This window comes from Macrotis lagotis, chromosome 4, assembly GCF_037893015.1.
Source record: "Macrotis lagotis isolate mMagLag1 chromosome 4, bilby.v1.9.chrom.fasta, whole genome shotgun sequence".
NCBI classification, from domain to species: domain Eukaryota; kingdom Metazoa; phylum Chordata; class Mammalia; order Peramelemorphia; family Peramelidae; genus Macrotis; species Macrotis lagotis.
The window spans coordinates 100493624-100520661 of NC_133661.1; the positions used below are offsets into that span (position 1 = coordinate 100493624).

The window sequence follows — 27038 nt, forward strand, 5'->3', positions numbered from 1 at the left end:
TCTATAAAATGAGGATAATGTTATTAACAGCAGTGATAATGATGGCTAGCTTATATAACAATTTGTTCATGAAGCAGCTCACTTGATTTTTATCATAACCCTATGAAGCAGGTGTATTATCTTCATTTTTACAGAGGAGGAAATTAAGGCAGAGTTTTATAGCAAGATGATTAGCTAGGTGGATTTGAGATTAAAAAGAGTCTTCTTCCTGAGTTCAAATCTGACCTCTGAACATTTATTAGTTGTTTGACCCTGGCAAGTCACTTTAACTCTGTTTTCCTTGGTTTCTTCATCTGAATGAGTTGGAGAAGGAAATGGCAAACCACTTCAGTTTCTCCCAGTGAAACCCCAAATGAAGAGTTGGACATGACTGTTATGACCAACAACAATATATACTATGTGTGTGTGTGTGTGTGTGTATGTGTGTATATACATATATGTAGGTATATGAAGCAACATCTTTCTCTCAGGATTCTGGGTAATACTCTTGAGGGATAATGGAATGATTCATTTTTGGCTTAATACCCCAGTAGTTTCTGGCACTCAGTGGGTATTTAAAGAAAGTTTATTAGATTGCATTGAATTGGATAATAATATTTATCCAATATTATTTCAAAAATATTTTCTTTCAGTGATTGTTTTTGCAAATGCTGCATTAGTATGAGTTTTGATAATGGCCTTTCATCATCTACTCATTCTGTGAAGTTAGCATTAACAATTAAACTTCCTACATGTCTCAGCAGGACTATTCAGAAGAATATGAAGAGACCAGAGGAAAAGGTAGCTTTCCTGCAATGATCACACCTACTTATCTGAATGCGAAGAAAGCCAATGAATTGGCAAGTGATGTACGTATAAAGTGGAGAAAACTGAAGGGCAACATAATAAATGGGTTTTGTCCACCACTGTTCTTATAGAACCTTATGTAATGTCAATGTTGAAAATGAGAGGGAAGAAGATACTTGGATCAGACTGCAGGCTCTTCCTCTAATTCTCCTTGTAATCTTGGGCAAATCACTAGACTTTGCTGAACCTTAGTTTCCTCACTTGTAAAATTTTAAAAAGAATAGATTGGATGACCCAAAGGCCCCCTTTCAATTCTAGCAGTTCTGTGAAACTGAGTAACATGGGTACTTAGTCACCAGTTCCTGTTTGGCATTCAGGGACACTTTGGACGTTATTTAATTTCTGGAGATTATTGGAAGTTTTTTGCTCCAGATGGGATTTGTATAGACAAACAGGATAATTGTGTTTCTGGTCATTTTGGATTCATGAAGATTTTGAAACAGACATGCAGGCAAGAAAAGCCTTCATATAAAATGGGAGTCTATGTAGAAATTCAGCACTTTGGGTAAATTTCTGATTGCATAAACTCATGTACTAGTCATCTGATTGTACTCATAGAGCCTCAATCAGTAACCTGACTCTGCCTCATGGAATCTCAGCCAGCTGGCATTCCTTGAAAGACAGGCAATAATTAAATATCATATTCTCCAAAACCCAATGAAAAAGCTCAATAATAATCTCTAGATGTAAAAGGAAATCAGAAGCAGATTATTTATATTTCCATTTTCCATCTCCTCCCTTTGAGAGAATACTCAGGATGTTAAAACTTATAGAAGTATATTGTTTATTACAGATGAAGAGGAGTTCCAACATTGAATCTCCTTGCTTATTAAAGTCTTTTGCTATGTTACCCTTACTCTGGGAGAAGAGATGAAATTCAAATCATTAAGTTTTGCCACACACTGATCCTAAGATAATTTTTACTTTTGAGGGGTGGAAATTTCCTTCCATTTGTATAACCAGTTGGTATAAGTTGACTGAATATATAAGTAAAATCAAATCCTTTATCAGAAAGTATTTCATAAACACATAGAACTGGATTGGACCTTACAGATCATGTAGCTTAACCCCCTCTTTCAAAGAGAATAGAGAAGTGTAAGGTACCTAACTGATAATAAAAAAGTAGCTAATTGATAATCTAAAAGTGGCACATACTATGTAGCTTTATGTCAGATTCAGAAAAGAAAAATTTTGCGCCATAAACTAATTATGGGGCACTTTCAAACATGGACCATGAACATAGTGAGCTCAGATCTCCTTTGTTCATTGTTTCTTTCAGATAAAATACAGGCAAGATTTCAATAAGATGAAAGGAGCTGCTCACTATCACTCACTTCCAGCCCAAGACAACTTGGTCCTAAAACGTGCTCAGAGTGTGAACAAACTTGTCAGTGAGGTAAGAGTGAGGAGGGGGTTAGCTGTGCATATGGGCATACCAGGGATGCTGTTAGGTGGCATGGGCAGGGAACAAGATATTTGGATGATCAAATTCTCTGGTTTAATAGAGAATCACCGTGTCAACATTAGTGAGTTTTCAAAAACAAAATAAGATATAATGCATGTGACACGGACATTCTTTTACCACTTAATTGATTCCTTGATGATTTGGAAAGTACCATGCAGAGATACCTCAACATTTTCATTACAAATATCAATTACCTTTGTACTGTAGATGTGGAGAAAGTGCCACATGGAACACTCATTGAGTAGATGACCATCATGCTATGTTTTTCTGTAGCTTTTTGGTTTTAGATAAAGTACTTTCAAAGACAAGGCATCAAGTTCTACATGCTGATCTTCACTAAAACTCAGAGGAAGGAAAATATTTTTATTCTCAATGACTACACTGATTCCAATAAGTGCAAATAATGACTTCCAGAAATAGTCCCATGCACTCAAATTTGGACTATTTGAAGTTATAATTATGTAAAATGTGGTCACTGGTTCCAGTTCAATGGAAATATGCAGTGTGAAATCAAATAATTCAGTTATTCCAGAGGATTCTTTATTCACACTCATTGGAACTTAACTTATCTGACATCTCTTCTTGAAGTGAGAAAGTATATTGAAACTCTTCAGAATCCTGGTATTAATTCATATTAAAAAGAAAACTGTGAACCTCGATTGCCTTGATGGTCCTTCCCCAACTCAGGGACTATTCTTATTACAGAAAATTGTTTTATAAACTCATGAAACTTGAATGGATCTTAGATGTAGTCCAATGCCCTCATCTAAATGTTTTGGAAAAATGAGGCTCTGAGAAGAGATTATCCAAGGTGTGTGTGTGTGTGTGTGTTAGGGATGGTTTGTGGTAGAGAAAGAATTAGAACTCAAATCGGACTTCTACTCTGATGTTCTTTCTTTCTTCCAGGCCATAAAGCCTCTTAACTATTTGGTGCAAAGATATTGTTAAATAGACAGAAATTATATGTTTAGAACACAGGAGAAGTGCATAGCAGAATTTTGGGGAAGATTTTTCTAAGAATATGCTTTAAGCCCTTAAAAAAAGAACAAATCATAAGCATATTTTTCATAGTATGTCACATGAAATGGAGCTACATTTCCATCTGTAAGAGGACACCAGGAATCTTCAAATGCCTTTTGACCATGTGTTTATCTGTGGAGATAAATCAGCTGAAACTATTAATGGTAATAGGACTTTTCTTGGCCTTTCCAGTTATCCATAGTGATTTTGAGTTGATTTAATAGCTAAGACATAGCATTTCCCATTCTGTTATCCAAGAGTTTTCAAACAGTCATAAATTGAAAGGAATTCACCTCATCCAATTCAATCACAATCTGTAAAACAATTACAAATTTTTCATTATATTGTTTGAACTAGTTAAAAATGTGAATGAGTTTGGTAAGGAGTGGATGATTATGGGGGCGGTGATGAGGAACGCATGTTTAATTAAAAATTCTTTTTAAAATCCTTTTAAAATTCAAATCATAAATTGAAAAATTTTTAAGCAAGTCATTCTCATTTCCTTCAGAGATTTTAGAAGCCTATGCCTATTTAGGGTTTTGTTATATTGTACTTCATGATTCTTTGGTTTCTAAGGTGGAGTATAAGAAAGATCTGGAAAATAGTAAAGGTCACAGTATTAACTACTGTGAGACTCCTCAATTCAGGAATGTCAGCAAGATCTCAAAATTCACCAGTGATGTAAGTTGGTAATCTCTATATGTGTAAGTCTTGTAGCTCTTGTCTTTGCAGTCTAGGACTAATAATATGCTTCCGTTAATGTGACTGTATATATATGTTCAGATAACAATGGCCAGAACATCATTGACTTTTGAATATAGTAGTCACAACTGACAAAATTGGAGTGATAACCAGTCCTTTTGCTCTGGTCAAGTAGCAGTAAATATGTCCTTGAATCAGTGGTGATAAGGGCCCTTGACTCTTAGGGATGGGGTGAGACTCACATTAGGCCATTGTTGAGGAGGCTCTGTTTTTGGAAAAGGAGTAAGGAAATGCTCAGTGGAGAAGAAGCTCTCCTTGTATGTGACTAACAGTGGAAACTCACTATCTGAGTGAGTTTAATTATTCTTGGTGAATCATGTGGCTAATTATATAAAAATTCTATTAAAATGAAAATAAAATGATTTTTTTAAGTTGTACAGTTTTTTTAAATCATTACTTAAATTTTCGTACTCTCCAAATTTCATTTTTCAGGGCAAATTTCCAGTAGCTTTATCCTAGTTTTGGCTTTGTGTACCATATATTTTTTACATATGTGAAAGAATATCATAAATGTACCTCAATTCTAAGCATGATTTTTGATGTGCTTTTATTTTACCACCTTATTTCACTTAGTCATAGATTTTAGAGTTTAAAAGCACCTTAAAAATCTAGTTTGATATAATCTTTGATTAATCTTTATCACAATTTTTTGACAGTCATCTTAAAATCCCTTCAGAGAAAGGGAGCTTGATAATGTGAGGACAGCTTATTCCACTATTCAAGGGATGTGTTCATTAGTAAATTCTAATTTATGTTGAGTCAGAATATTTCATTTTGTAACTCCACTGGATTTGGTCTTTCTTTCCTCTCTTCCCACTGATTCTAGTTTGCCTTCTTCTGCCCCCTCATTCTAATAGAGTTTTCTTGGGAAATATTTTATTTTTTGTTTGTTTTTTTCATTTTAAAGATTTTATTTATTTTGAGTTTTACAATTTTCCCCCTAATCTTACTTCCCTCCCCACCAGCCCCCACAGAAGGTCATTTGCCAGTCTTTACATTGTTTCCATAGTATACATTGATCCAAACTGAGTGTGATGAGAGAGAAATCATATCCTTAAGGAAGAAGCATAAAGTATAAGAGATAGCAAGATCAGACAATAAGATATCTGTTTTTTTTTTCTAAATTAAAGGTAATAGTCCTTGGTTTTTGTTCAGTCTCCACAGTTCTTTCTCTGGATGCAGATGTACTCTCCATCACAGACAGCCCCAAATTGTCTCTGATTGTTGCACTGATGGAATGAGCAAGTCCATCAAGGTTGATCACCACCCCCATGTTGCTGTTAGGGTGTACAGGTTTTTCTGGCTCTGCTTATCTCACTCAGCATCAGTGCATGCAGATCTCTCCAGGCTTCCCTGAATTCCCATCCCTCCTGGTTTCTAATAGAACAATAGTGTTCCATGACATACTTATACCACAGTTTGCTAAGCCATTCCCCAATTGAAGGACATTTACTTGATTTCCAATTCTTTGCCACCACAAACAGGGCTGCTATGAATATTTTTGTACAAGTGATGTTTTTACCCTTTTTTCATCATCTTTTCAGGGTTTAGACCCAGGAGTGGTATTGCTGGATCAAAGGGTATGCACATTTTTGTTGCCCTTTGGGCATAGTTCCAGACTGCTCTCCAGAAAGGTTGGATGAGTTCACAGCTCTACCAACAAATGTATTAGTGTCCTAGATTTTCCACAACCCTTTCAACAATGATCATCCTTTCTGGTCAAATTGGCCAGTCTGAGAGGTGTGAGATGATACCTCAGAGATGCTTTAATTTGCATTTCTCTAGTAAGTAATGATTAAGAGCAATTTTTCATATGACTATGGATAGCTTTGATCTCCTCATCTGTAAGTTGCCTTTGCATATCCTTTGACCATTTGTAAATTGGGGAATGGCTTTTTTTTTAAATTTGACTTAGTTCTTTGTATATTTTAGAAATGAGTCCTTTGTCAGAAATACTAGTTGTAAAGATTGTTTCCCAGTTTGCTGCATTTCTTTTGATCTTGGTTACAGTGGTTTTGTCTGTGCAAAAGCTTTTAAATTTAATGTAATCAAAATCATCTAGTTTGTTTTTAATGATGTTCTTTGGGAAATATTTTAAAATGTAAAAGGAAAATATATTTTTTATCAGACTGTTCTGAAAAGCAAAATCTATTACTATGAACAGTGATCATTAGTATCATAAAGATTTCACAAATGCCTACTTGCATTCATACTACACAATTTCACAAATGCCTGCTTGCATTCATACTACACATAATGATTAGGAAAGATACAGTTCTTGCTTCCATGGAAGTAAACTAAAATCAGTTACTTAACTAGATGTATTTGGGTCATTTTCATTATTATTTGTTGTGCAAGTCCAACCACATCACTCTTGTGTTCAAGAAGTTTCAATAACTTTTTGTTCTCTCTGGGATTGAATACAAATTCCTCTATATGGAATTTTAAAACCCTTCACAATCTATTTCTACCCTAACCTTTCAGGATGATTGCATAATACTCCTTGTCAATCACTTTTATGTTCTCACCAAATAGACCTGCTTGCTGCTCTCATTCAGGATATTCTGCCTCCCATCTTGATGCCTTTGTCCATGCATTCATACCCACAGTGTTTTCTGTCCCTCCCACATTTGGGAACCTCTAAAAGATTCAAATCCTTATTTACTCAATTATTAATATTCTTTCCACCAGAAAATATTTTATGTATATTTTGTATATATTTGATATCTACTTCTCTGTATATAGCCTGTTTTCTCTGGTGGAATTGAAGTTTCTCATGGGCTAAGCCTTTTTTTGGTTATTGTATCCTCAACATCTAGCATGATATATGAATGCCAAATAAGTGAGTAATAAATTGTATTGTACTGAATTGATTTTGGTCAAAACTCAAAGTTTCTGATTAAAAACAAAGTTTGGATATATATATATATATATATAATTATAAATATGTATATATTTATATGTGTATATATAAAATATAGTTAGAGATCTATGGATAGAGTTCTAGATTGATAGAAATCTATATAGCTAAATAGAGATCTAGATAGATATTTGTATATCTCTTTGTAGATATGCAGATATATACTTTACATTTAGAGATATATAGTTATCTGTCTGGCTATTTTCAAATAATTTGTGCTTATGTATATACATTCATTTATAGTATATATTTTGTGTATATACTTGATTTTGTGTGCAAATATGTATATGGACACATATATACTATATGATGTATATATACTGACATATATATATATATATATATATATAATTTTTATTTGTATATGCATACATTGACCTGTGCTTTAAACAAACACCAGAAAAAGAAGTGACTTATAATGCCTTCTTACAGTGCTTGGAACAATACCTTGCCAATAGTAGCTAACACATAAATATTGACTCAATTAATTGACTATAATCTGATTAAAATGCTGCAGGTTTTCACAATGGAAGAAGAGAACTGAGAAACTGATTTTTTTTCAGATAAGACTTTAAAAACTCAGTTTTCTTGGCTTTAAAAAATGTATTTTCCCCGCTCTGTGTGTTTGCTAAGATGTACTCAACAATGTTCTGGTGTTTAATTGAAACTTTGAATTAAAAAATGTTTAAAAATTTTTTAGTGAATTGGTATAACAGCTTAGAGTAGTAAGCACCAGAACAAATGTGTATTTCATCATTTCTCTTTTGATTTTGAGGCTAAAAATTGAGGATTGTTTTCTTTTATAACATGGGCATGAGAATTGTGAAATTGAATGGAGTGTGCTTCTTTGCAGAATAAGTACAAGGAAAATTACCAGAATCAACTGAAAGGTCACTATGAAGGAGTTGGCATGGACCGCCGTACTCTACATGCCATGAAGGTCGCGAACCTGGCAAGCAATGTAAGTCTTTTTTTTTTTTTGAGACCAAACTGGCCAACATAGAAAAACAGGTGATGCTTCATGAAAGGGAAGGAGGGAATTCTTTTATACTTTGTTTTTTTCCTAAATGAAGTGTTAAATGGACCCACATATAATACCAAAGCTTTAAAATGAACTAATCCCTATTATTTAAATATTATCAACTTTGTTTCCCAAAGAATTTTTGTTAAATTATTTAATTCTCAGTTCTTCAAAATGAGATAGGAAATATATTGATAGGGGTACTCAATAAAATAAACTTATTCAAACTGGCATGTATTGGATATTAATTCGGGGATAGGAAAAGAGGGTAGGGAGGGGAAGGTTCATACAGCTATGGATTTATAATTTTTAGGGATCATAGAGGCCATCTAGCCCAATTCACTAATTTTACAGATGAGAAAAATTTGAGGTTCAGAAAGTTTGTGACCTTCTTAAAGTCATACAGATCATAACTATCAAAAGTGGGATTTTAATCCACATCCTTTTTGCATCAAAGGTAAAAGTCAACTGGTATTATATTAATTGAATAGAAGAACTAGAATCAACTAGTGTTTTTTTGGTAAACATGCAAATCAATTTCTTACCTTAACTTCTTTTAGTTTTGGTTTTTATTATGACTCATACTCAAATAACTTATGGTTAAGGCTTCCTCCACTCCTCAAATTTGTTGCTATTGTTTTCTGTGTATTTCAGATAGCCTATAAATCTGATTATAGACATGACAACATTGATTACAACTACCCAGCAACTCTTACTCCTTCCTATCAGACAACCATGAAGCTCATTCCCTTGAAGGATGTAAGTTGATTTCCAAGATTCCCCTTTGTTTTTGTTGTGTGTTTTATTGCTGTTTTGTCTTGTCCTACTCTTTGTGACCCCTTTTGGGGAGTTTTTTTGGCAAAGATACTATAGTGGTTTGCCATTTCCTCCTCCAGCTCATTTTGCTGATATTTTCACTGCCTTATTGTAACTTTGCTCCATTGTCTTATGTTCTCAGTTTCTTTGACTAGTCAGCATTTTAATTTAAATCTCCTGGAAACAGATGAATTTTTTGCTGCAAAACTACTTTAGAAAAGGTTGGGTACTTTTAGCATGTCCTTGTGGGGCAGAATCCTAAATAATCAGCAGATTATTTAGACATATGAAAATCCAGAATGGAGGTATTCAAGTTAGGCCATAAAATAACAAGACTTGTTAATATGTGGATTTAGATAGGATCTCAATCAGATTATACCACCACAAATTTACCTGCTATGTGTTGGGAATATCTGATATAATAGTAAACCTAGAACATGGTTCTTATTATCAATTTGTATAGAGGCAAATTATCAATTTCTATAAAGGACTAAACCTGGAGTTAGGAAGACCTGAGTTCATGTCCTGACACAGAGATTAACTATATGTATGACCCTGGGCAAGCCAATCACTTTCAACCTCAGTTTCCCCATTTGTAAAATGAAAAGGTTGGATTTAATGATCTTTAAAGTCCTCAGATCTAAATCTATGTTCCTATCATTCTATTTCTGGCCCTTATAGATTCTTGCTGGATAAAAATATGAAAAAATTACCTTTTTGTTATTGCAACTGTAGTCAGAATTAGGCAAACCCGGTAGCTGCCTCAGGAACAATACTCAGAGAACACAGTAAGGGATACTTTTTACAATTTCTTTTTATAAATGCATATATTTTAATACCATAAAAATCATACTTTCTATGACACACATAACATACAGTAGATTCAAAGCTTCACATGGACAAGGACAATGGACTCAATTTTCATGTGCAGGGAGCTACAATTTTGCCTAGGAAATACTAATATCTCATCCCTACTCTGTCTCTGTTCTAGAACCATGAAGGTAGGTTAATGGAGCAGAAATGGGAGTTAAATAGAGGTACTTAGTTAAAGAGAATTCCATTTAGAAGGATTTTGTCAACATTAAATGTCATTAAAATTAGACTTCACTCTGTGACAAAGAGCCCCTTCAGAAGCTAGATTGAAGCAATGTACATGCATTTCTGATGTCGCAAGGAGGTGATTAACTGTGCTGACTGTTAATTATGTCCTACAGTGAAAAATAATTGTGTTCTGCTCCGTATTTAATGCTTAGTTATCTGACAGGCATATGCAGCTTAAAAATATATTTTCATTACATTTAATCTTGCATAACTCAGAATTGTAATTCACTTCTTATGAGATGATCATTTTAGCTACTGAATTAATACATTAGGATGCTAACATACACTAATCTCATTAGTGGTTGACATTGAAATAACTTCATTTTCCCCTACTTTTCACTATATTCTAATCTTAGAGCATGCAAAAAACTTTATTCTGAATAATTACCTAAAAGTCCAATAGTAATACTATCATTCACTTACAAAGATGGCACAGGGTTATTTCTAGACCATTGTTAGATTGGCATGTCATTTGAATTATTTCTGGTACAGGAATAGCCACCTTACAAGTGGAGTGTGTTTTAGAAGTTCTTTTGCAAACTGGTTGTTTGGAACATTGAACAGTTTTTCCTAGAGTGACTTGCAGCAGCCTATTGAAGTCATAATGCATGTGACTGTAGCATTAATAGTATTAAAAGCATGAACCATTCCATACTGAAGGGAGAGGGTGACAAGGAAGACCAAGTCCTCCCTATTTCTTGATTCCACGGATAGACTTTGGCTAGATTTTTAAATAGGTAATATTTAGCCATTCTTTAGGCTCCCTTTCTGCTCTCTTCTTGTCTGTCTGTCTGTCTGTCTGTCTCTCTCTCTCTCTCTCTCTGTGGATTCCTTCATATTGTCCTCACCCCATAACCTTGTTTGTCTTTATTTTCCTCAGACTTTAATCAACTGAACCAACCCCAAATGCAAGGCAGAAACAGTAGGAATCGGTCAATTCAGTTGGTTGGCAGAACCTTATACCTGTCCCTGAAGGGAGATTCATAAATTTATTCATAGACCAAGAAGAAAGCTTAGAAATGATTCTTGGGGGCAGCTAGGTGGGGCATTGGAGAGAACATTGGCCCAGGAGTGAGAAGGTCCTGAGTTCAAATCCAGTCTCAGACATATAATTACCTAGCTGTGTGACCTTGGGCAAGTCACTTAACCCCACTGCCTTGCAAAAACTAAAAAAAAATAAAAAGAAATGATTCTTTGATGATCCATTAAGGGGAAGAAAATAGAAATGTCCCAAAATAGAGCAATTAATACTTCATTCCCCCTTATAAAAAGTCATGTCAATTATATTCATTTGTTGTGATTTTCTCTCTTTTCAGTGGACAGCATTTCCTGGACACAGGCTATACAAAAATCTACTCTGAATCTTGTCTTTGGTCTCCAAGAATTATCCTGTGCCTTATTTTAGCTAGCTGATGAATTTATACTTAGTTAGGACTACTATCCAACAACCAAACAAACATTGTCCATCATATATGAGAGCAAGCTGACTTCTTTGATGTCTTCTTTTAAACCAGGTCAACTACAGGCAGAGCATTGACAAGTTGAAGTACAGCTCTGTGACCAATACTCCGCAGATCATTCAAGCCAAGATCAATGCTCAACAACTCAGTCATGTAAGGGGGATGCCACTGACCACCAAGTTGTTCCTGACTCTTGGCAGTCAGCTGGGAACATTGTGATCATTTTAATTTTGTTCCTCTTTATCCCCTGGGCTTTTGATCATCCTGAGATTCTTCCTTGATCAACCATGTAACTGTGGAAAATTGATATCCTGTTACTTTTCACAAACTCAACTCCCATTTTTTAAATAATACTTTGATATTTGCAGAGTGCTTTGTATGATGCTTTCTAATATGAGCATCTAATCCTGTAAAGGAGATGAAATTATTATCCCCATTTTATAGATGAAGAAAGCTTCAGAAAGGTTAAATAATTTGCTCTGGGTCACATCAGTAGTACCTGACTGATCCCGACTGCAAACTCAGTGCTTCATCTTTAATGCTACCATTGAAGAAATGTTTCTGATTTTCTTTTGAGGGGGACAGGTAAAATTAATCAAATCACTCTATGAGAGGTCAGTGTTCATATATTATATTGAACATGGAGTTTATTAATGCTTTGAGGTTTATTTTATTAAGTCCTGGTGGGTTTTATAGTTCATTTCTAGGGGTTTTTTTTTTGAGTCCTCTCATTTGATTCTCACATGATGGCCAGACTTAAGTCAACTGAACCAACCCCAAATGCAAGGTAGCAACAGTAGAAATTGGTCAGTTCAGTTGGTTGACAGAACCTAATATGTATCCCTTAAGGCAGGATCATAAATTTATTCAAAGATCAAAAAGAATGCTTAGAAATGATTCTTGGATGATCCAGCAAGGGAAAGAAATGATAGAAATGTCCCCAGATAGAGCAATCAATATTTCATTACCCTTTATAACAAGTCATATCATTTATATTCCATCTAAGAGTTAGATTCAAACTCAGATCTGGCTGCAATCCCAATGTACTTTTCACTATTGGACTTATTCTGAATTCATGGAAATTTTAAGCAGCAATGGAGCAACAACAAATAAAAGTCCCTCAAACTCCTCAGATTTCTATATGGTGCTGACCTGGGAGCCCAATAAGTCTGGATTCATGTCCCAGCTCTGTCTGTCATAGTCTAATTTACCCACTCACCTTGGCCAATCTACTTTTACTACTCTCACACTCAGTTTCTTTATCTGTAAACTGAAGAGGTGGGACATAATGGTCTCTAAGGTGTCATCTAGCTCTAATCTTTTATGTTCATTTTTGATAGTTTTAATTATCATCTTCTTATTAAAAGTATCTTCATTCATCAAATCATAGTAATTTTGAAATTACCATCTTTCCTTTTTTTCTCTTCTTCCACATTTTCCTCTTACTCTTTACTCCACTCCATGATTGCCAGTTTGATTTGATTTGAAGGAGAATTCCCATGGATTTTTTAAAAATAAATTAGGGGCACGTGTTGACATTTTATCTGTTTAGAAACCTTGTTCTCAAAATTTTGTTTCTGGGATTCTAATAGGTGAATTACCGGGCCGATTATGAGAAAAACAAATTGAATTATACTCTGCCACAGGATGTACCTCAGATAGTAAAAGCAAAAGCCAATGCTGAGTTGTTCAGTGAGGTAAGCAATGAGAGGTGGTTCAAACCATTCATCAAATGGCTTAAGTTTATTGTTATGTGCATAAATGGGAAGATGATTCAGTTCAATTTAATACATATTTATTATATGCTCACTATATGCATATCACTTTGTTAGATGATAGACACAAATGAAATGCAAGGAATTTACTGTACTTTTGGGGGGTAGTAGAATGTGTATGCAAAAAAAATACACTTTTTGTGACTAAAACAGGGGAAACAGAATGACAGTAATTGGAGGAGGAATCATGAAGAACTTCATAGAATAGAACAGGATTTTGAGATGAGGACAGAAATGAAAAGGAAGTATGTTTTGAGGCGTGGTGTGTTACTTGTGAGAATACAAGAGGCTAGCCAATAGTTGAATTTAACTGGAATATAAAATTCGTGAAGGAGAGTAGTACAAAGTAGGGTTAGAGAGGTTGATGGGAGTTAGACTTTGGGTTGACTTTAATTGTCAGATTTGAATTATTGACATTTTAACCCAAGGCAAAGTTTTAGAGCAGAGTACTATATCTAACATGTCAGATCGATGGTTTAGGTAGCTATAAGAAGAATGGATTGAAGAGGACAGAGACTAGAAACAAGGAGACCAACTAGAAGACCCTGATAATAGCGGAAATAAAAGGCAATGAAGACTGGAATTAGGGTAGTGACTATGGAAATGGAGAGAAGGGGATGTTTCAGAGAGATTTCATGGAAATAAGATCAAGAAGACCTTTTGAACTGACTAGAAATGTGAGCTGAGGCAAAGGGATCAGAGATGACCCCAGAGTTATGAACATGGGTGATTAGGAGATGATGGTCTCCTTAACAGGACTAGAGAAGTATGGAGGAAGAAAAGATTTATTTTGGGGAGTTTGGAAGGGTAAGGGAATAGTGAATTTTGTTTGGGATTTATTGAATTTGCTTTGCCTACAGAATATTCAGGCTGAGATACCCAACAAGGAATTGGTAATGAAAAATAGGAGTCCAGGAAACAAACTAGGGCTTTGTAGAAATATCTGGAAGTTATAAGCATAGAAATCATATTTAAATCCATAGGAGGGGATGAGATCTCAATGAGAGACAACCTTGCAGAAGGCCAAGGGCAGAGCACTAAGGGACCCCCATACTTTGGGGAAATGAAACGTGGAATAACGCAATAGAGAAATGGGTCATGAAGAGTCAGACACGACTGAAAAGAGTGAACAACAACAATGAATGTGACAAATCATCCCAGGACAGGCATGCTTTTAAATGCCTTTTGATGGAAGACTACCAGGGAGGGTTAGGGGAGAAATATCACCCTAGTCTGCCCCATGCTAGTGTCCTACTTTTAACTACTTCTTGGTTGCTGAGTGCTAAATCATTGTATTTGAGTGTTGGTTTTAAATAGTTGAAGGACTGAACATGTTGTCTTTGTTCTATAGTTCTGTAATCCTCTGAATCAGATTCCTTGGGGGGAAAGCTCTAGTTGCCTTACCTTAGCTATGACTTTGAGTTGCAGAGATGTTGAGGAGAATTAAGGATTGGAGAATCAGTTTTTGCAGTTTAGAGATTACTGGCAACCTTGGAAAGAACAATTTTAGTTGAGTAAGTAGTTTGGAAACTAGGCTGCAAGGAAATGAGACATGCATTGTGGTAAATAGGAAAGGTCCCAAATGTAGGTTTTTTTCTGAAAATTTGGCAGCAAAAAAGAGTAGAAAGGATTGAGAAGATGGAGATGTCAGGTTCAAAAGAGGATTTTCTTAAGGATGGGATATATATATATATTTGCATATATTTGTAAGTGGTGGGGAAAAGGTGAGGAGGCACTAAAAGATGACAGAGAGACACAGAGACAAAGAGATACAATTAAATTGATTAACTATTATGGGGTGGGTCAAGACTCTTAAAGAAGGAAAATTAGGCTATAGCGGGGATGATGAATTGGGAGAATAGGGAGAAATGGAGGAAGCAACTGGAAGTTGCAATAAAGATGAATAATAGTCCGGGAGAGTTATGGAAGGACAGGAGATAATGATCTCAGAGCGAAATTTTAGAATTCACAATAATGTGGATGATACAGTAACAAGGGGTACTGAGGTTTAAGGTGTATGACTTTAAGACTATTTACTATTGTGTGAAGAGTTTACAGTCTGCATCAATAGAGGGAATAACCAAACTCAATATTATAGACCTTTTGAAGCATTGACAAATTATTATTATTATTATTATATTTGGATCTATAACTGTCCTTGAACTGTGATTTCATTGGTCTAAGGAAGTTTTGATGTGCAAACTCCCTTAATCTGTTCAGATCATCAATTTCTTTGTAATTTATAATCTTAGATAGATGCCTTGATCATGGGCACATAGCTCATATGTGTATGAAGCAAGATTTGAAACTTCTTGACTCCAAGACATATACTGCAAGGATTCTCCTTTACATATTATTAAATTTACTTGCCTTCATTTACATGTTATAAATATTGATAATATTCACATTTTGGGTACTATTCACATATCCATAATATTAAATCTAGTCACCATTATGTATATATTATCAATGTGACATTCATAGAGTTGATTATATTCATATGTAATCAATAATATTAAATTTAGTTATTTTCTTGTTATCAATATTCATAATATCCACATTATAGATGCTATTTGTATCAGTAATATTAAATCTAACTACTGCTATTTACATATTTTCAATATTTTGATCATTTATATGATTGATTATATTCATATATTGTCAATAATATTACGGTTAGTTGTCTATATATTTTCAGATTATTCACATTATTAATATTCATCTTGCAAATTATCATATGATTAATAACATTTATATGCTATCATATTATTAAATTTGGAATCTTTATTTAGATGTATAGCTCCTGTTTTCATGGACTTTTAAAGATAATAAAAATAGTAATGATAATACAATAGTAAAAGTTCTAATTCTGATAGCCCATTTTTCTATTTCTTGGGAAAGATAGAGGCTTTCTTTTCTTTTTACTTTTTCACTTTGACTTTAAGCAGCGCTGCCAATAGCGACTTCTATTCACCTGGTGTTTCCTTTATCAGGTTAAGTACAAAGAAGGTTGGGAGAAGACAAAGGGCCGAGGGTTTGAGATGAAGCTGGATGCCATGCCTTTGTTGGCTGCCAAAGCCTCGGGGGAGCTTGCCAGCAACGTAGGTTTTACCTCATTAACTTGTAAATGCATAAGAAATTGTTCCGATGAGGTGTTGGTGGTCATATGGGGAAAATAATGATTGCTAGGTTGCATTTTAAAGTTGCAGAACTTCTAATACTTTCATCTTATTCCGGATTGGATAAACATTGAGATATGCTTTAAATTTTTTTCCCTGGGATCCTTTGCCTCGTACTTGTAACAGCCTGGCCTCTTTGGATAGCGGACTTCTCCCCCCATTCTGCCCACTCACAAGAGACTTTCTTCTTTCTCTCAAGATTAAATACAAAGAAGACTACGAAAAAACAAAAGGCAGAGCCACGGGAACCAAAGATTCAAGGCTTTTGCACTCCCTGCAGGTGGCCAAGATGAGCAGTGAGGTAAACTATTTCTTCCTGTTACTTATAAGGTATTTTAGGGAAAACTTCTTCAGTGAGCATTCTTTGTTGGTCACCCTATGAGGCCATGAACCAGTTAGAATCTCCTGCTCGAAGCCCCTTCTATGCTGAACTGTAGGAGAGATTAGAGGGGTGCAACCCTTGTTCATTACTCCTGACTTGTTGCTATAATTTCAGAGTAGCTCAGGAATTGGTCTTCAAAATGAGCAATAATTAATAAATAAATCCAGGAAGTTACACAACAGAATAGAGTTTGGGAAGACTCTAAACTTACATTAAGAAAGTAGGAGCAATGACTTGAAATCAGGAGTAGCCTGGGTTCAAATTCCACAACTTTTCTGAACCCTTTTCCCTCCTGGAAAACATACAGTTCTTATGAGGATCAGATGAGATTCTGATTTTGTAAACCTGAAGGCACTATAAGAATATCTGTGAGCATTCAACATTTACTACTACTACTACTACTGCTGCTGCTGCTGCTGCTGCTGCTGCTGCTGTTACTGCTACTACTGCAACTACTGCTGCTACTACTGCTACTACTACCTACAATTATTGCTACTACTACTACTACTACTACTACTACTACTGCTGCTGCTGCTACTACTACAGCTACTACTGCTACTACTACTATTACTCTCCTACTTATTACTCCTGGTGCTGCTGCTATTACTATTACTCTACTACGAATGCTACAACTACAGCTCTTACTTTGGCCACAGCTGCTGCCACCACTGCCACTGTTGCTGTTATTCAGTCATCTCTGACTCTTCATGATCACCTTTTTTGGGTTTTCTTGGCATAAATACTAGAGTGGTTTGCCATTTCCTTTTCCGGTTCATTTTCCAGATAAGGAAACTGAAGCAAAGAGGGTTAAGTTATTGTCCAAGGTCTCACAGCTCCTAAGTATCTGAGGCTAGATTTGAATTCAGGTCTTCCTGATGTCAAGTCCAACACTCTGTCCACTGTACCACTTAACTGCCTACTAAGCCCCTACATTTGCCAAATACCATGCTAGGCAGTGATAACTAATGAATCTCTCTTATTTCTTTACCCATCCCTTCTACTTCTCTACAGTCAAGTTTTAAGTCAAATATATTTATATATTTGTGTGTGTGTGTGTGTTTATACTTAAGGTTGAATACAAAAAAGGGTTTGAAGAGAGTAAGACTCATTTCCACTTGCCTATGGATATGGTCAACATCCAGCATGCCAAGAAGGCCCAAGCTCTAGCCAGTGACCTGGACTACAGGAAGAAATTGCATGTCTATACAGTGCTCCCTGAGGACATAAAAACCAACTGGGCTAAAAAAGCCTATAAGCTTCAGAGTGAGGTGAGGTCTCTATCCATCTTGTTACCAGGTATTCCCAAACTCATCTTTGTGCACAGTAATCCTTAGTCTTTGTCTTATATAATTAAGTCTTAGATAATTTGTCTTAGTCTTTAATTCTTTTAGAATTAAAAAAGATGTGACTATATAATAGCAGAAGGCTGGTTTCTCAGAGTAGAAAAGTTTAAAAATCCACTTTGGGGTCTTATATTAATTACCTGGAGTATTGTGAGAAAGGGAAGAGGTATCAGAGCTCCTGAGAGGAAAAAAAGAGAAGAGAACAATGGAGAACTTGGAGATGCTAACCCTACTTGAGAGAATGCAATAGGATCTGGAGAAGAGAAAATTAGAGTTGGTGCCTGGAGATGTTAGAAAGGTAAAGAGGTGTTGGCAATAGGATGGGGGAAAGACTAGGAATTTTGTCACATAGCAAAGGGAGAAAGTGTTTGTCAAAAGAGCAACAAATACTCTTTGAAAGAGCTCCTGTGGGGCAACACAAGCTAAATACTTGGACTGGGCACAAGGTTAGTCCAGTTATTTTATTGCTTGTGCAGGACCCAAAATTGTTTATTTTAAATGAAAAACACATGCAAAGTATAGAGCTTTTTCAGTTCCCTGATGATTTTTCTATTTCTGTTTCAATTTCTCTAATTACAACGTGGTGATTTTTCTCTTGCAGTTGCAGTACAAGGCAGATCTGTCATGGATGAAGGGAGTTGGTTGGATGGCTGAGGGGAGTCTCAATATAGAACAGGCCAAGAAAGCCGGAGAGTTGATTAGTGAGGTAATCAAAATACATTTCTTTTGGTCTCTCAGAGCCTGCTTAACCCTGGAAACATTAAGATACCTGATGAAATCTCTTAATTTCCCTGAACTCTATTGACTTTTATATCTGATGAATAAACTCCAAGTCAGAAGGAAATGTATTGCTGCTTATGAATTGGAGTGTGAGAAATTTAAATCTCAGTAGAACAAGTAGAGGGTAGAAGGCAATAAAAGATTTTGGAAACTTGTCAGGTCTCTGCTAGGCTTTAGGGGATACTGCAATCGTGGAAGGAATTCATACTCTTAGACCAAGAGAGTTGAATGCAGGCTCCTTCAAAAGCCTAAGCTTGGGTTCTTAACTCCAAGAAGGAGGGTTAGCAGGTCAGGGTGAATAGAGAGTCCAAGCTTTGCCCATACCACATACTATGAGACCATGAGCAAATCAAGTAACCTCTGGGTACCCCAGGAAACTCAATAACATTATAAGTTACAGGTGAATGGTTTATCTGGATTAGTGGAGAGCATTCTAAAATGAGAATTCCCATACTGAAAATCTTCCATGGTTCATTCATTCTCTTGGGGCAGAGATAAATTGGACAACTCATATATACAGGGGCAGGCAGAGAGGGAAAAAATCACCCACTTGGGCCCCTGTACCTCAGTTCATTATAAAAAAACCTGCTAAGAACCACAAAGTGATAGTTAGATTTCCCCATATGACTTAGATACTTCTAACTCAGTCTTGTTCATGGTTGGGGAGTTAAATCACTCTTAGGGGCACTTAAATCCTTATCTTCACTCTCCCCAATTTCCTATTTGTTTCTGGGGAAGTTATCTTCCTTTCCTAAACCAGTTCCAATATTTCTAAGATGAACATAAACAGGCTGTACAATTATATTTGGGAGCCCCCACCTAAAGGCAAACTAACCCTGTTAGCAAATCCTAGCTCCATCAAGGAGGCACTCCTCTTTGTGAGGTTTCTACAATATTAAAATTGTTGAGAGTAATATTTAAATTTATGGATCAAGTAATCAATAGTTATTAAGCATGCCAGTCTCCATGCTAAGTACTTTGTACAGCAATGCCCATGTCCTATAAGTAGTTATGAGGGAAAGTCAATAAAAACTTAATTGAAATGGAAGTATATACACTCAATAGTATTTTTATGTCATGGTATTTTTCTTTTCTATTTCCTTTTTTTTAAAAACAGAAAAGGTACAGACAGAGAGCTGATGCTCTGAAGTTCACCAGTGTTACTGACAGTTCCCAAATGGAACATGCCAAGAAAAGCCAGGAACTGCAGAGTAATGTGAGTATTGAGTTGTCCCTTGGAATAAGACTTAAATTTGGAAAGATCTTAGAAATTAATTTCATAGACTGAGAGCTGGAAGGGACCTTAAAGATCATTAAGTTCAACCTCCAGATGAAGAAACTGAAATAAAAGGATAATCAATGGCTTGCCGAGGCCCACAATGCTTACCCTCAATCTACTGTACCATGTTGCATCTCCCTCAAAATATGTTGCTTATTATGGAAAAATCTGGTCTGATGAGATGAAATTATTTGCCATGCATAGAGAATATCAGAGACTTAGACTTAGGCTTGGTTTCAAGTGTTATTTCTCTTACCTAGGTCACCTTGGCTCCCTTATCCACCAATCTCTTCTACCACAAATTTGGTGAACTTCCAGGGAAATCTAAAAAGCAAATAAGGATTACCATGGACCTTTTTGTAGTATAACTTTTAGGTTTCCTCTAAAAGAGGAAGCCTCTTGAAGTCCCTAAATCCCTATCATCTTTATGAAACACAGTGTTTGAGGACCAAACTGAAGCTAGGTTTTAGTTTTGATGAAGTTGCCTTGAGTCTTTCTCCCTCTCTTGCATTTACATGTATCTCATCCAAATCAAGTTGTATGGAAGTCATTAATTGTGTGCTCAGTGTCTCTCTCTCTCTTTGAGCATGTGCTGTTTGACATTTTTATTAGTGAGCTGGGAAAAAAAACAAACATCAAATTTGTAAGTTGAAAGGGAAATTAAAAGTCTTACATGGTTTAAAAAATATTTCATAATATGACTGTGATTAGGCAATAGTTCATCTAAAAAAAGATTGGGGGGTGCTAAATGGACTTTATGTGTGTGTGTGTGTGTGTGTGTGTGTGTGTGTGTGTGTGTGTGTGTGTGTGTGAAGCTGCATTAAGAGAGGCATAGACCCAGGCTTCCATATTCTAATCAGATCACATTTTAAGTATATTGTATTTGGGTCAGGATACTACATTTTAAGAAGGACATTGATAAAATGATGTGTGTCCAGGGGTGGGCAACCTGATTGGCAAGTGGTGTTGAGATTATGCCATATGGAGATCTGCTAAAGTTACTTGTGGAAGATGGTGGTAGAGGGGGAAATAGTATACTACTGACTTCAAGTATTTGAAGTGCTGTCTAATGGGAGAAAAAATTAAACTTATTTTGTTTAGTACTAGAAACAGGAGCAAATGGGCAGAAGTTACCAAGATAATCTCCTACCCATGATACCAATGGAAAGACAACTTACTATTGAATGGTTGTTCCCTGGCTTTTTTTCTTATGGAGTGATACAAATATGAATATCAGTTACGCACATGGAAGTAAAATACAAAGAACTTCACGATATATTAAATGCTTATTGAATTGAATTGAGTTCCTTTCTGCTGACATTTTGTTTTGTTTGGCTAGGTGGCTTACAAGTCTGGGAATGAGCATGATGTTCATCAATACACCATCAGCAAAGATGAGCCACTTTTCCTGCAGGCCAGAGCTAATGCTCAGCATCTCAGTGAGGTACTGGGAGAGGGATTGTATGCCATACTTGTTTTTTCTTCAAATGGGATTTTATGAGACTTGCTTCATTTGAAATTCTGTGGATAATAGACTAATTCAAACAATGTATCAGTGTCATCTATGATTACCTGTATTATGTGGTTGGACTAGATCCTGATCCAACTCTTTGTGAGTCCTTGAAAGACTTGGTTATTTGGGAAACTACCAGCATGGAAAGTCCCCCCCCCAAAAAAATGCAGATTGCAACCTGTCTAAGGTTTAGTAACTAAGTTCTAGGGGCTTGCCCTACCTCTTACTCATATTTCATTTCTGATTGGCTAGAGAATGGAGTGAGAAAAGGATGCCTAGCAGGAGTTATTTGGTGACATAACTCAATTATTTATATATCACCCTGTGAGAGAAATTACTACAAGATTGTAAATTCTCTCCCATGGGAGCAGGGGCCCATGTCTTATGTGAACTTTATATTTCTCTCTTGGTACCAGTACAATGTCCTATACACAGGTGCCTAATAAATACTACTTAAAACTGTGAATAGTTTAGAGATTGTAACTTATTCCTTACTAGATGACATACTATTTAAGAATCAATACTTTTATTTCTCACATAGTTTTAATGAGCATCATTGGAGTTTCTTAGGTATTGACAGATGACATTTGGTGATTTAATTTCCCTTCCTAATGAGGCTATTAAGAAGTCTGAAGCCAACCTCTCACCTAAAGATTAATTTTTTTAAAAATTGATATCACTTTAGAAACTGTATAAGAGCAGCTGGGAGAAACAGAAGGCAAAAGGATTTGAACTTCGTCTGGACTCCTTGTCGTTTCTGTCAGCCAAGGCCAAGAGGGACCTAGCAAGTGATGTGAGTGGTTTCTTGAGGTTTTAGGATGTATAATTGAATCACAGACTATCACAGTTACCAGAGACTTTAGAGCCTATCTAATTGAAGTCTTTCATTTTACAATCGATAAAACAGAGAATCAGAGAAGGGAAATCCTAGGATTTACAGTGAGAAGGGACTTAGAGATCTTTTATTCCCATCCTTTCATTTTAAAGATAATACGAAAACCCAGAGAAATGTGAAATGTCTTGCTCAGGGTCACACAGGTGCCTTTGAAGTATTATCAAGATTTGAACCCATATTTTTTAACTTCAAATCCAATAGAATGTTGGATTTGTAGACAGGAAGATGCCTCACATACCAACTTCTTTTGTTTCAGTTTCCTTATCTCTAAAATGGGGACAAAAAAAGCACATACCTCAGTCTTGTGATGACCAAATGAGATTACAAGAAGCACCACATAAATATGAACCTTTGTTATTATTATACCAAGCTACCTTTCAAGTAACTTATATATATATATATATATATATATATGCATATATATTATTTGTTCCCCAATTATATGTTAAAAAATTTTAAACTTTTTAAAAAAGTTTTGAATTGCATATTTTATCCCTCCCCTCTCTCCTTGAGATGGTAAGCAATCTGATAAAGATTATGCTTGTGCAATCATGTAAAACATTTCTATATTAGTCATAGAAAATGAATTTAAAACAGAATGAAATTTAAAAATATCACACTTCTATCTGTATTAGACAGTATCAGTTTTTCATATCGTACTTATAAGTTAAATATGCTCTCACATACATAACAGCTGAAAATTGTTTAGCATTTCATGTTTTGAAAATTTTCCATTTGATCTTCACAATAACCCTGTGAAGATGGTACTAATATTATCTTCATTTTACAGATGAGTGAACTGAGGCAAACAGGATTAAGTGACTTGCCCAAGGTCACACAGTAATTGTCTTGCCCAAGGTCACACAGTAATTGTCTGAGGCTTCCATTTGTTGCCTTTAGCTTTCACTCCCACTCCAGGGTTTTTTCTTGAACATAATATTATCTGCTCTACATTACTGTTTGACCAGTTCCTAATCACTTTTGCATGACACATACCCCTTTGGCAGTCTGATGCAGCCTATCTACCACTTCTCAGAACAATGTTTTTAAGATTATTAAAGGAAATTCTAAATTTCAGTTAAAAATTAGCAAAAATTAAAGTATAATTTTTTTTCCTATTCCAGTTAAGACTACCATTTAAAGCCCTCTGTCATAGAGGAAACCTTCCAAACTCTTATTTTGTTTGTACTTAAGCAATTAATATTCTACTTTGTATTATATTTCCTTGAACATATGTTTTCTCTCCCTACCAGATTGCCTTGAAGGCAAAGATTATGCCTTTTCATCTTATATATCCCTTATGCTTAGTGTAGGGTTCTGAACATAGTAGGTGTTCAGTAAATATTCATTGAATTGGATTTATAGATACAAACTTCATCAAACCTGATCTGGTTTTCAAATATTCTGGATGTTTGTTTTGTAACCTATATTGAATATAGACTGAGGCTTGATCATTTCTCAGGGACAGTCTCATGCCTCCTGTGCTTTCTTTCCATTAGATAAAATATAAGGAGGACTATGAGAAATCTAAAGGCAAATTGATTGGAGCAAAGGGTGTACAAGGTGATTCTCAGATGGCTCATTCTCTCCAAGTGTCCAAGCTGCAGAGTGATCTGGAATACAAGAGAAGATTTGAGGATGTCAAAACACAGTGTCATGTTCCCTTGGACATGATCCACCTTGTCCATGCTCAGAAGGCTCAGCATTTAGCCACGGACATAGGATATAAGACAGCCCTACATCAATTTACTGCTCTGCCTACAGACATGAAGGTGGAATGGGCGAGGAAGGCATATGGTTTGCAAAGCGATGTAAGTTGCTTATTTTAAACGACATTCCCATTAATGACATGAAGATGCTATTTTTTTCCTATCCCAGTTAAGACCACAGTTAAGGTCATTTGTTATAGAGGAAACCTTCCAAACTATTAAGAGTATTTTGTTTGTACTTAAGTAATTAATATTATATTTCCTTGAGTATATATTTTCTCTCCCCTACCAGATTGTCCTTAAATGACATCCATTCAATATAACTGTGTGGTTTTTCAACCTTTAGATTAAAGCTCCTCTTTACAGATCCAATTCAAAATGTTTAGTCCCAAGAGATTTTACTCTTTCCCAGGCAATCAAACTTAGGTTCCCACCAGCAATGAAGCTGTAGAGCTATATTCTTTTTCAAGGGATATTTTCACAACAATTTCCTATATTCATGGAATATTCCATAATTACATTTTTTCCATGTAGAAGTGTGTATATGTGTGGTAGTAGAATTTTGATTGTGTTATTTTATATGTGATGGAAAAAGAGGTTATAATGGAATGAATGGACTCTGTTTTGTGGTCTTTTGGGGAAAGGGCTTAGGCAATGGAGAAGACCCTTAATAAAGGTTTATTGATTGACTGATATATTGTTTCATCCACACTACCCTTCCAGGAAATGATAGCCTCAGCTGTGAAAATTATCATCCATTTCTCCCCTTCTTTGCTCTTCTGACCCCTAATTGTACTTAATTTTTATTTATTTATTTAGTTCAATATGGTCAATGAACCAAAGCATCAGGACAGATGCTGCTGAATCTTACACTTACATCCTCACCAGTGTGGTTACTCCATGGTAGATAGGTGAACTAGTTTCAACAAGGGATCCATTTAAATGGTCATTCCCATTAAAAACTCCTTGTATAATGGCAAGTAAAGGAATATTTTGCCCCATGGAGATATGTAGGAAGGAACTGAAACCACAGGAAGCCCTGAATGTCTTATGAAATTCCATCAAATACTTTTCCACCTGCGTTCTGTTGTGCATTCTCATTTTCTTCTCCCCTGCATGTCATTTGAAAGAAGAAAACTGGTAAGACAGACAATGAGATCTGCTCCTTTCAGCTGTTGGAGTCAGTATTGAAGTCAATAATGAGGAAAAAGGTTGAGTCCCCCCCCCCCATATTGCAGGGTATCACATAAAGTCATCCTAAGCAGAGATGGCTCCGATTTTTAAAAATTAATTTAATTTTTTTTGGGGGGGAGGCTCTACCTGTGACTGTGCAGAAGCAGATAAAACAAAAGCAGGAGCTAATTTGACTCAGTTGGTCTCTGGGCTATGTCAGGATCCTTTAATGGTGCTTTAAATGTCTGAGCACCAACAATGGTGCATTTTTTTTTCTTTGTCAGAACCAATATAGAGCCGATTTGAACTGGATGAAAGGAGCCGGATGGATAGCCACTGGGTCATTAAATGTGGAACAGGCTAAGAAGGCAGGAGAACTCATTAGTGAGGTGAGATTTCGTGACAGCATGTAACAGAACTGGCTGCATTATGTGTGCAAAATTCCTGTATAAAATTAAAATCATTTCCACTCAAAAGGCAAAGAAAAAGGCAATGCCACATGAAAGGACTCCAAACCCAGACTAGGACTGGTAATTAGAGGGAAACCACATACCAAACACACGCCAGTAGGAGCCCATATAGCCTTTGCAAAAACAAAGTAGGTGACAAATGATATTATGAATAATAATGGCAATCAAACAGTGCTCAATTGCTACCCACTAACTTACCTTTTTAATGAAGCAACATAGGAGAGATGATGAAAAGATACATTGATTGCACCCAGAAAGCCCTTTTGTCACTTTATACACACATTTCTCCCTTCCTCCCCTCCTCCCCTTGCTCGCCAAACACCTGAGACACCGGTAGAGTGCCTAGCACTCTGTATAATTCAGCCCTTTGGGTCTCTCACCTGCATTTTAATACTGGGGCTATCCAAGGTTAACTGGACTAAATGGACCCTTCCCTAAGGCATCTCTACATTCTCTGCACTAATTGCACTAGAGTTTAGGCAGAGGTGCTTCTCTCACATCTGAGGGCAATCTTTGGGAGTCAGACAGTGGAATAGAAGTAAGGTCAGCTCAGTTTAATTTAATAAGTGTTTAAAAGCAATTTTAACATGTCAGCAAGCAATGTGACTCAGTAGAGGGAGAGCTGTCATCAGAAGACCTGGGTTCAGGTTTTACCACTGCCACATAATGCTTATGTGCCCCTGAGTCCCTCAACAGTGCTATGGATGGATCACTGAAATACATACATTGAAGAGAAAATACCAGCCTGCTTTGGTAAAGGGGGTTTCCTCCATTCTCTATTCAAAATAAATCATAGGTCTCTATCACTATCCCAAGTATATGCTGGACACTATCCTAGCTATCCTGGGATCTGAGGATAATAAAGTAAAAAATAATGATCTGTACCTCAAGGAGCTTATGTCTTATGGGTGGGGGAGGTTAAAGGTGGCATAAATATGAGGGAAGATAAAGTGATTGGGGAAACAGCAATGATAGCCAAGGGGATCAGAGAAGGCCTCAGAACAGTGAGAATATAAGCCTAGAGGAGAGGAAGGGAGTGTCTTAGGTTAACATGCCTGAGCATCCCCAACCAAAGTCTCTTTCTGTCCTTAATGGGCCTTTAGGCATCTGTCTGATGGCTCTAGGGACA

The 27038-nt window shown here is 36.0% G+C and overlaps 1 protein-coding gene across 3 annotated transcripts in view; it reads left to right on the plus strand.

Annotated features, from left to right (window-relative positions):
• NRAP (nebulin related anchoring protein) overlaps positions 1 to 27038 on the plus strand; it is an 81448-nt gene that overhangs the window by 19511 nt on the left and 34899 nt on the right. For 2 of the 3 annotated variants that reach the window (XM_074233651.1, XM_074233648.1), the window contains exons 10-25: positions 741 to 848; positions 2126 to 2242; positions 3908 to 4012; positions 7867 to 7974; positions 8689 to 8793; positions 11466 to 11564; positions 13004 to 13108; positions 16180 to 16287; positions 16565 to 16666; positions 17818 to 18015; positions 18692 to 18796; positions 19988 to 20086; positions 21489 to 21593; positions 22348 to 22455; positions 24057 to 24368; positions 25724 to 25828. In XM_074233651.1, coding sequence (XP_074089752.1) covers positions 741 to 848; positions 2126 to 2242; positions 3908 to 4012; positions 7867 to 7974; positions 8689 to 8793; positions 11466 to 11564; positions 13004 to 13108; positions 16180 to 16287; positions 16565 to 16666; positions 17818 to 18015; positions 18692 to 18796; positions 19988 to 20086; positions 21489 to 21593; positions 22348 to 22455; positions 24057 to 24368; positions 25724 to 25828 — 1989 coding nt within the window. The remainder of the gene's footprint in view (positions 1 to 740; positions 849 to 2125; positions 2243 to 3907; positions 4013 to 7866; positions 7975 to 8688; positions 8794 to 11465; positions 11565 to 13003; positions 13109 to 16179; positions 16288 to 16564; positions 16667 to 17817; positions 18016 to 18691; positions 18797 to 19987; positions 20087 to 21488; positions 21594 to 22347; positions 22456 to 24056; positions 24369 to 25723; positions 25829 to 27038) is intronic. The other variant, XM_074233649.1, reaches the window with a different exon arrangement.